This window comes from Protomyctophum bolini, assembly GCF_963924005.1.
Source record: "Protomyctophum bolini genome assembly, chromosome: 3".
Classification (NCBI taxonomy): domain Eukaryota; kingdom Metazoa; phylum Chordata; class Actinopteri; order Myctophiformes; family Myctophidae; genus Protomyctophum; species Protomyctophum bolini.
In genome coordinates this window covers 33,512,566-33,523,498 of record NC_137864.1, presented here as the reverse complement: position 1 = coordinate 33,523,498, position 10,933 = coordinate 33,512,566, and the positions used below count along the sequence as shown (strand labels likewise).

General features: G+C 44.7%; 1 protein-coding gene across 2 annotated transcripts in view; it reads left to right on the top strand.

Moving 5' to 3' along the window:
* Nucleotides 1-867: 867 nt before the first annotated feature.
* fat1a (FAT atypical cadherin 1a) overlaps nt 868-10,933 on the top strand; it is a 91,570-nt gene continuing 81,504 nt past the window's right edge. For both annotated transcript variants that reach the window (XM_080759753.1, XM_080759752.1), the window contains exons 1-2: nt 868-1,000; nt 2,835-6,124. In XM_080759753.1, the coding sequence (XP_080615879.1) occupies nt 2,863-6,124 (3,262 nt within the window). In that variant the 5' untranslated portion in view covers nt 868-1,000; nt 2,835-2,862. The remainder of the gene's footprint in view (nt 1,001-2,834; nt 6,125-10,933) is intronic.

The following is a 10,933-nucleotide window of genomic DNA, read 5'->3' as shown; positions in this document are numbered from 1 at the left end:
CTACTCTCAATGATCACGGATGATTTTGCCATATTGCAAGAAAGTGAAAAGAGGCTAGAGCATACATTGACCTGCTGTTCTTCCTAAATTATAGCGACAATTAAGTACACCATGTATGATGCATTTCATGCAACTTGTCTTAAACCCCAACTTTTTAAGATGCGTTGCTGAATGAATGGATGTTCCCCATATGCAATTTTAAAGCAGACTTTGGTTCACATGAAACAAGTTAAACAACTCTCTGCCAATGACTCGCACGCGCGCGCCACACACGCACGCACACACACACGCACAGCGCAGGCGTAATTAGTTTCCACGGAGCGCACCGTCGGCTGACTGGAGCCCTGCAGTCAGCCCGACTCAGAACAACAGTAGTGAGACAGCGCCATCAATCGCATGTTTAGCCACACTCCCAAGGCTCAGCGGTGGAAGTAGGCTACAGGTCATGTTTGATGCCTGGCTGGGATATGGGATCATCACATGGACTACGGAAATCATAAGTGTCTAAATATTATATCCTCCTAGCCTATATACAAACAACTGGCAAACATCAGAAAGTGATTATTTTGCCTAATAATTAATCACACAACACTAATGATATAATTACACAAATAAATAAATAAATACATACAATGCCGGACCATGTGCTGGAATAGTTTAGAGAGAGAGAGAGAGTAATAATAATAATAATACTTATACAATGCTGGACCATGTGCTGCTGGAATAGTTTAGAGAGAGAGAGAGAGAGAGAGAGAGAGAGAGAGAAATGCCAGCAGTAAGTAGATCCGGGCGTGCGCAGCGCGGATAGATACTGGTCACATTGTGAGTGAAAGAAGGGGGGCGCATGAAGGGAACGAGTCGGAGAGAGGAGAACTGGAGAAGGAAGGATGTGGATGGAGTAGCGGAGAGAGGAGTCCACGTAGTGTTATACCATGCCGAGATTTGGATCCCACAAACTACATGAAAAACCTCCTAATCCGTGACATTAATGACAGAATAGGTATGTACGACATTTTGTGCTTTCCTTGCAGTGTTTTCTGACGATAGTAAAGCGAGCTTTGGGAATTTTGAGAGGCGTAAAAAGTTGCGAACTTGCGATAGGTCCGTAAAAACGTAGCCGTTGGCTATTGTGCGCTGCTGCAAGAAGCTCCGCTTCTTTGCTTTATCTTTATGGAAGTTTAGCTCTTTTTAAGATTTTAAAGTAAATCCCGGGACATTCCACCAATGTTTTCATAACATTCGAGTTGGAGCTGGGCTTGTCCAGGCTGCAGAATGTTTATTTTGGAGTATAGGCTATGTTGCGCCGTTATGTGCGGTTTTCCTTGTTCTTTTTTAACACAATCTGCATCTGGCGGCTGGCGCACGCACGGCTGCCACACGGCTCCTTGAAGTGAATGGGGGCAGACCGGCAGAGTTGGGGGATGGGGTTGTTGAAAAATGAGTCTGGAAGCACAGATTTGCATAAAAATCACTTTTCACTCTCAGCATTTGTAAACACAAGTAACGGATTCTCGACGGTGGTCGAGCCGGAACGGTCTAATCTAGAGTCGAGATAACTTGCCTTCCCAATTTGAGATGTAGGCTAGTTTCACATTTCAAATGGACTGTAGAGGCAATGTATAGCGTTTCGGTTTGTAGGCTAATAGTAGGCTACCTGTAGGCTAGGGTCATTCTTGTCTCAGTTAGTCAGTTTCTAAATTATTTTGGGCGAACTTTAAGTTGTAGCCTACTTAATTAATCTCAAATACGGTTATGTTACCTGACAAAAGTAGACTAAACTTTTATTTTAAAACGTTTAATGTAGCCTATAGCCTATTTTCTTTTTAACATATTGCGTTTTTGAAACACTATTTTACTCATAACCCACCCACAGTTGAATCGCGCTAATATGTTTGTTTTAATATAGGCTATTTATTAATGTTCCCCAGATAGTGCTTTTCTCCTTAATAATAGCTCAGTGGGAACACAGGAAGCAGCCGCTCTGTTTGTTTTAGCACCGTCCTGGTAATAAACCAATGAGATTCTGCACGTCCATTCAGCTTTACTATAGTACTCTAGGAGTCTAGGTTGCTAGGATCTTTCCTAGCAGCATGGCATGGATCATGGATGTCTATGTGGGGGGGCATATTTGGTTTATATTACAATACCAACTGATTATAAAGAGCGACATATGCATAGCCTATAATAACAGTTCTAATTTCTGTGTTATGAGTTTCTGTTGGATTCACTGTGATGGGAGAATTAAATGTTTAAAACAATGAAATGTATTTGAGTTAGTTGCGCTCATCCAAGGAAATTAAAATAATGCTATTACCGGTAGGCCCATGTCTCTTTTCACATCACCACACTTTGTTTTCTCTTCTTATTATGGGGGGGTGCTCAGTTCCAGAGGCTGGTGTTTGTTTCAATGAGGTTGTACTACTGTTTTAAATGCACATAGTTGACAGTTAGTGTTAAATATGATATACCACAGTAGAATTGAAAGCCGCACAGACTCCAATTCAATCATTTGTCATGGCATTTAAATGAGTCCAGGGAAATTACAGCAAAGACTATAATAAGGTTTTTGCAGCTCTTATCTCCACTAGCTGAGTAGGAGATGGTAATCACACATGCTTATAATTTCTCATAATCTTATTAGGCATGTGCGTGTGCACCTAATTAGTAGTAATTAACATATGTTTTATTCATTGCTCAGGCCTTTGGAATTCCCTAGCGGTGTGTTTTAAAGTAGCCTATTATATAACCATATTGAAAAGCCCCTTTTCACATATAGGCTAAACTGCAAAAGCATTGTATTTCAAGTATTGACGTATCTTTCCATTCTGTTGCAGGTGGTTCTGTTACAATCACGGTACGAACATGGGGAAAGATTTGAATCGGCTGCTGGTGCTGCTTCTCCAGCTCCTCTGCGGCTGCACAGCGAACCACGGGTTGGAGACGGTCTCCCCTCTGCAATTCACCTACTCTGTTTACAACACCACCATATATGAAAACTCTGCTGCTAAGACCTACTTGGAGAGTCATGACAAGATGGGCATCTACATCACAGACCCGAGCTGGGAGATAAGGTACAAAATCGTCAGTGGGGACAACGAGAACCTCTTCAAGGCCGAGGACTACCTTCTGGGCGATTTCAGTTTCCTACGGATACGGACCAAAGGAGGCAGCACCTCCATTCTGAACCGGGAGGTTCGAGACCACTACGTGCTCACTGTCAAAGCCGTTGACAGGGTTTCTAACATTGAAACTCGTGCCAGGGTTAAAGTTCAGGTACTGGACACCAACGACCTGAGGCCCCTGTTCTCGCCGACCTCGTACAGCATCTCGCTGCCCGAGAACACGGCCATACGCGCCAGCGTCGCCAAAGTCACGGCGACGGACGCGGACATCGGTACTAACGGGGAATACTATTACAGTTTCCGGGAGTGGACGGACATGTTCGCCGTCCATCCCACCAGCGGCGTGGTGACGCTGACTGGGAAGCTGGACTATTCGGAGACCAAGCTGTATGACCTGGAGATACTGGCGGTGGACAGGGGGATGAAGCTTTATGGGAGCAGTGGCTTCAGTAGCATGGCCAGGCTGACGGTCAGGGTGGAGCAGGCCAACGAGCATGCACCTGTGATCACGGCCGTCACCCTGGCCCCGTCGGACACCGACCGCGACCCCACCTACGCCATTGTGACAGTGGAGGACAATGACCAGGGACCAAATGGGGAGATAGCGTCGCTGAGCATAGTGGGTGGTGACCAGCTGCAGCAGTTCAAGGCAGTGAGAACCAGCCCTGGGAGCAAGGAGTATAAAATCAAAGCGGTGAAGGATGTGGACTGGGACAGCCAGCCGTCTGGATACAACCTCACTCTGCAGGCCAAGGACAAGGGGAGCCCACCCAAGTTCTCCTCTGCCAAAGTGGTACACGTCACATCCCCGCAGTTTAGAGTGGGCCCGCCGCAGTTCGAAAGGGCCGTTTACAGGGTCAACCTCAGCGAGTTTGCACCTCTTCACACACCTGTTACTCTGGTAACCGCCTTGCCCAGGAACCCACAGCTGAAGTATAGTTTTAGACACAAGCCTGAAAAGAGCCGGTTTGCAATCAACCCAGACACCGGCTTAATCACCACAACAGGCCCCATCAACGCTGACCAGTCATCCAGATTTGAGCTTGACGTTATCACCAGTGATAATAAGGCAGCCACTAAAGTGATCGTCGATGTGACTGACGTGAACAACAACGCACCCGAGTTCCAGCAGACATCATACAAGGCCAGTGTTGATGAAAACGTACCCACAGGGACCAGCGTGTTAACGGTCAAAGCTACTGACGTGGACAAGGGCGAGAATGGCTATGTGACCTACAGCATCACCAACGTGAGCCCGCAGCCGTTCGTCATAGACTACTTCTCTGGCGTTATCAGCACCTCTGAGGTCCTGGATTATGAGCTGATGCCAAGAATTTACAATCTGAGAGTCAGGGCATCGGACTGGGGTTCCCCCTTCCGCCGAGAGGTGGAGGCGTTGGTCACTGTGACGCTAAATAACTTGAATGATAATAAACCCCTGTTTGAGAATGTGGACTGCGAGGTCACCGTGCCGAGAGATCATGGCGTGGAAGAACAGATAACCACGGTGTCTGCCATAGATGCCGACGAGCTTCAGCTTGTGCGATACAAAATCAATTCCGGGAACAATCTCGACTTGTTCGAGCTCAACGCCAACTCAGGCGTTCTGTCACTGAAGCAGACGCTGAGCGAGGGAGAGGCGGCCAAAGTGTCCTCTCATAGTTTGCTCATCACTGCCAGCGACGGCGAACACGAAACTCAGCCGATGGTCATGAATATAACTGTCATCACAGCACGGAAGCCTGTCCAATTGAAATGTATCGACACCGGCGTCGCTACGATGCTGGCAGAGAAGCTGCTTCAAGGCAGCAAGATCCACACACAAATGGAACCAGAGGATAACTTTATGGACATTCACTCTGTCAACCGCTACACTCCCCAGTTCACAGAGTCATTTCCGAGTGTCATTGAAGTTAAAGAGGACCTCCAAGTTGGGGCGCGGATTGTGCATTTAAGCGCCACAGATTCAGATAGCGGTTTCAATGGGAAACTCGTCTATGTCATTTCAGGGGGCGACACAGAGAGTCGCTTCATTGTAGACATGGACAGTGGCTGGCTCATGGTCCATGCTCCTCTGGACAGGGAGACGACGGACCACTACACTCTCAACATCACAGTGTACGATCTCGGCATACCTCAGAAATCCTCCTCACGCCTCCTGGATGTTAAGATCTTGGATGCAAATGACAACAGCCCTCAGTTTTTGCAAGACGTATATTCAATTGAGATAAGCGAGAATACGCCTGTGGGTACGGAAGTCATCCAGGTGGATTCCACAGATAAGGACCAGGGGGATAATGGAGTCATCAGGTATTCGATTTTGGCCGGTACGGATCATTTCACAATTGATGAGGAGAGTGGCGTGGTGACGGTGAAGAGGCCACTGGATCGTGAGCTACATCCTGTTTATACTTTAAAGGTTGCAGCACGAGACCAGGCTGTCAGTGAGCCTCAACTAGTGTCCACAGTGCTGCTGAAAATCAGCCTTGAGGATGTTAACGACAATCCACCGAAATTTGTTCCTCCCAATTACCGGGTGAAGGTGAGGGAGGACTTGCCAATTGGCACTGTGATTATGTGGCTGGAGGCTCATGACCCTGATGTTGGGCCATCCAGCCAGGTACGTTACAGTCTCACGGACAACGGAGATGGGTGTTTCGAGGTGGACAAAATCAGCGGCGCGGTGCGGATCGTGCAGAACCTAGATTATGAGAAGAGGCAGGTATACAATCTCACGGCTAAGGCCAAGGACAAAGGGAAACCCGTGTCTCTGTCCTCAACCTGCTTCGTCGAGGTGGATGTGGTGGATGTCAACGAGAATCTTCACAGACCGCTGTTTGCCTCATTTGTGGATAAGGGATTTATAAAAGAGGATGCGCTCATTGGAACATCTGTGATGAAGGTGACGGCTCAAGATGAGGACAAAGGGAGAGACGGAGAGATTCGGTACTCCATCCGGGACGGATCCGGCCTGGGCATCTTCACCATTGATGAAGAGACGGGTGAGTTGCCTCACACACTTCCTCAGTTTTAATATGCAAAAGCTGCTATTTTTTTTTAAAGTTCTTGTTGTTTATCGTGAATCATTCACTATGTCAAATGGGCACCCATTAGTTTGAAATTACTGTTTTCTCGCTTGTCTGAGATTTATCTACTCAAACAGCATGTGTGGGGAAGAGGGCAGCTTCTGGGAGGACAAGTGAGGTTCCTGATTCCATTCATTTTTGCTCTTTGAGAGAGAAATGATGGCAGGAACAGATGGGCCAGCTGTCTCTCTCAGACCTGCAATAGACATTCCACACTGCTGAGGAACTAAGAGGATTTCTGAGTTATTTCAAATTCACCTCAACCCCCCCCCCCCCCACACACACACACACACACACACACACACACACGCGCATATGCTTGCGCATACACGCACACACGCGCGCCAACACCACCACAGCACCCATCCTCGCAACCAACACTCATATTCATTGCAGGCACTTTTGGCTGTAGTTTTGGAGAAAGACAAATCTGTTTGACTCAGCGTCTTTTTTTAAATTGCATGCTTTTTCTTTTTTAATCAAGTTGTGTCTAAGTAGAACAAACTTTTTGATCCCGTACAGATGGAAGGATTCACTTGATGGCTCTGAAGGATCTTGTAGAAAATGTATTAGTTCTTGCTCAGCTGCCCAGAACCGTTTAACACCTGTGCCAGGGACTCCAAATAAGTAGTGTGGAATTCCAACAGTTCCTGCCACAAAAAGCTAACGATCAGCCTCCTTGGATGTTTTAGACCTGGCGAGCTGCCATCTTTTCTTTTTTATTACTTAGCAACCACATACTTGGGTGGCTTAACGTCAGTTTTTCCCCCTCAGTTTGAAATTAAATTCTGTTCTGCAGTATACATATTTAATGTCTAAATGAGGCGGTGAAACTTAATGCATAATACATAAGCTTTTTGTAACCACAAAGTTGCATATATCTAGCATGCACAACAAGGCTGGAAGTGTCAATTTCACTCACTAATTATTATTATTATTATTATTTATTTTTTAATCAGTGGATATAATAGATTATTAATTAAGAATCAGTGGAAGTTCTTTTAATGAATACAATAAGCAATCATTATAAAGTTTGTGGGGAAACGGTCCTCTTCTCTCTGATAAATGTAGTTGCAGTGAATGGATGCCTTTCCTCTCTTGCAAGGCCTGTGGAACTCCCCCAGTCTCCCTCAGTGTGCTCTCTCAGTCTCTCTGTGTTGACTGTTCACTTGTTGGCTCCTGATTAGAACGTGTGCTTTGAGCAAAGAGATGCTCCAACATTAAGGTTTGGGACTCATGGCGAGTGCTCTCTTTGAAGCTCTCAACTATAATTGCCTCAGTTTCCACTTTGTTCCATTTAGGCAGCGAGTTTCTCCATACTGGCTCACTTAATTACACTAATGCTGGCTGACATTTGCAAGGAATATAGTTTTGGTTGTGCATTCCTGCAAAGTTGTCTGGGAAAGGTCGGGTAAGGTCTAGCTGAATCTTGATGGAAATCAAACAAACAATTTGTTTGGTATAAACTATAAAAGATGGTATAATGCTATTATTCGACAAATAACTAGCAGCCATTTATATTATGAAACACTTCCCTATATGTGCGTTGTACCGTCACAGGCGAGCATGCTTGCTCTGTTGCCTTGACCTCCATTCTTAAGGCCGTTATTAAGAGATTTATCAGGAGTCACAATGACAGGATATTCCTGGGTGGGGCTCTGTTACTTTAGTTTGGATCATGTACCGGGCTGGTCAGAAGGCCAAAACACAGCTAAGGTGACGGTGCCCTCCGTGCCTATGGTTTCTCTGGGTGGGGTTCTTCAGGGGTTGTGTGAGGTTGGACCTACCATGCATTTGGTTGGATTACTTTGCAAGGAGGGGAGCTTGAAAAACATGGGTGCACACCCCACTATATTTCCAAGGGGCTGCTGTGTCGCTGCAGCTGCACCTTGTGAATCTTAACCAAAATGCATTAAAACTAGTTAAAAGGAGGAAACAAATGGAAACGTGGTGCATGAAGAGAGGGGGGAAAAAAACCACTCGCACCTTAAACTTGGGAACATTTTAACATGGGGAAGGAGTGAGGTAGGGCTGAGGTTGGTTTATTTGACACCAATAACCTTGAACCCATGCATGTGTGTTGAACCGATCGACATCAAGTAAGAAAAAGCTGACAGAAAATACTGTAATGCTGTCCCAGTCTGTCCCTGTAGGGTTAGAGTTAACCTAACTCGAACCCTGCCACAGACATCTCTGTTCTCTTGGCTCTTCAGCATACACTGCTGAAATAAGGATAATGACATGGTAACTGGTTAAATTGCACAGTAATTTCTAAGTACTTTTTAGTAACAAATATGTAATTTTGACCTAACTATCTGGTAATATGTGAAGCACATCATGCTGAGGAGGCTGATGAGGGGTCTGGCTGTGCAGAGCCTTCTAAAAAGCATAGATCCCAAAAAATCAAAACAACATAAAGGAGAAATTGGGAAGAGAGAGAGAGAGATTGACTATTATATGGTAATACCAACCTATTATTTAAACTTCTGAGAATTTTCTAACTTCCTATCTGTCACACAGTAAAAGCAGATTTTTAATTTAGCCTAACTTCAAACAGTGTTAACATGAACACGTTCGTTCGGTAACGGCTTTACTGTGTTGTTAGGCTACAGTCCGTTTACTATTTTTTTTTAGGGCTGATCAGCGATGATTTGGCACACAGCTTATTCATAATGAAAACATGTAGCATGTACACTATAGTGTTGCAGTTTAGAGCCTGACAGGTTTCTCAATGCACATGACTCTTCATTCAGACACTGTCTGAATATTCCTCTAAATGCAAATTAAAACGGAGTTGGCATTATTTTCAAGGTAGTTAAATTTGATAGGGAACACAGACTGTGCAAATCTTGTCAGAGCTTTTCACTTGTACACAGCTGAAGTGCGAAAAATCGTAGCATGTATCAAATTATATATAATTTAAAACAATATATCAAAATAATAGTATACTTTGCAAATAACTCGGAAAAGCTACAATTCATATCAGTAAAAGAATAACAATAGAATAAAACAAGAAAATAGAAACTGAAAGAGCAGACGTGGTGTGGCTGTCCACACATGCAGGAGCTCGTACATTTTCTGGTCACAAGATAGGAGCAGCCACATTTTAAATGATAACGTGCGACATAGGATGTCACACAGCTGCTTGTCTTCTTCTCGCCTTGCTGGCCCTGGCCTTCTGATCTCCCATTGACCATGGCGAGAACTCAGATCACACTACTTCATTCTGTGCTTTGCGTGCACGCTGAGGCTTCTGCTGTTAGTGAAATTGAACTAATAAGAGCCCTGTCGTACATAGAGGGTAACAAGGTCTGCTGCTAAGTTGGTTGATGAATCCAAAGCAGCACAAAAAGCAGCACACAGAATTGTGTTCTTAATTTGATAAAGGACTCAGGGGGAAGTGAACAAACAACTGATTCATTTGTTTTTCCATATATCATTTATATATAAAGAACAGCATTTACGCTGCTCAACTCTTGGGAACATTTACTTTCGGCTACAAAATTAGTATGGAATACATTTACTTTATTTTTCCTTCCACTAAGTGCTTCAGAAGAAAGAATGCGTTTCACCATTATTGCTGTAAGCAGACAAGGCCAATTGGAGTGCTGTGCGAGGATAGGATGATGCAGGGACACCGTTGGACTGTGCTTTATTCAAAGTGAAAGACAAAGCAAGGTACATTACCTGTAGTTTTTCACATTCAAGACATAAGCAAGTCAATGCAAATGATGTGAGTGCTATTTGCAAGGAATGCGTGATTTCTGCTATGAGGCAGTATCACTTTCAGGTTCACATAATGTCCGTCTCTGCAAAATGAGTTGATCGATCCTAACATGATGAAACTATTGGCTGTTTAGGTCGTCAATAGTCTTCTCCAGACTTGAATTACTTTTGTCTAGCGCGGATGGCGAGCTCGTGTGCTCGTGTATTCATTCTAGATTGAACACAGATGGTCATTAGATAATGCACGCACTGGCCTTTCCTCTGGCAGATAATGTATGCACGGTCGCCCTTTTACTTGGAGTCATTAGCCACGTTGTGAAAGAGATCTTTTGTGAAAGCAAAAATGAAATGGTCAGATGCATAATGTCAGCATGTGATGGTGTGAGTGAGCATAGGTTTTCCACCCTGCTCTCTCCCTCTGTCCCCACTATTGAGGTAAGCTGACCCTTAGAGATGGCAGATAAAAGAGGTATGCAGTTTATGGTCTGGGTTTGCTTGTTTCGTTGCTCGTGGTATTCAGGATGAGAAACACAGGCCTTGTGTTAACCGATGGCCTGTGTCTTCAAGTGTCAGGTGTTATCGACCAGAACCAAGTACCCCCCTCCCAATTTGCCTCTTTCGTCCCATAAGCCTGAGCTGGGACTGTGAGTGCAAAGTGGCACATGACTTCAAATAGTCTCTGCTTGAATGCCGCTGCTGGGGAGACGGGACCAGGAATGTGCAGAGGGCCAAAGTTGATTGTAGGCTGGTAAATGAAAAGCACACGTTCCCTAGTTAAAAGTTTGTTGTCCTCTCAGCCCATTAGGTTCTTTTTCTGAAACCTGTAAAGGTGCCTCGTGCAGATGGCATACTTAATTGCATGTTAACTTTTGTCATGCTAATGCATGTAATTGAAGCTATGGTGTCTTAATAATGATACACTTGTACGATGTCTTTGTAATGTTGAGAGATTTGGAATTGAACGACTAAAATAGTTCAGCTGTGGTGTAAGAACACTGC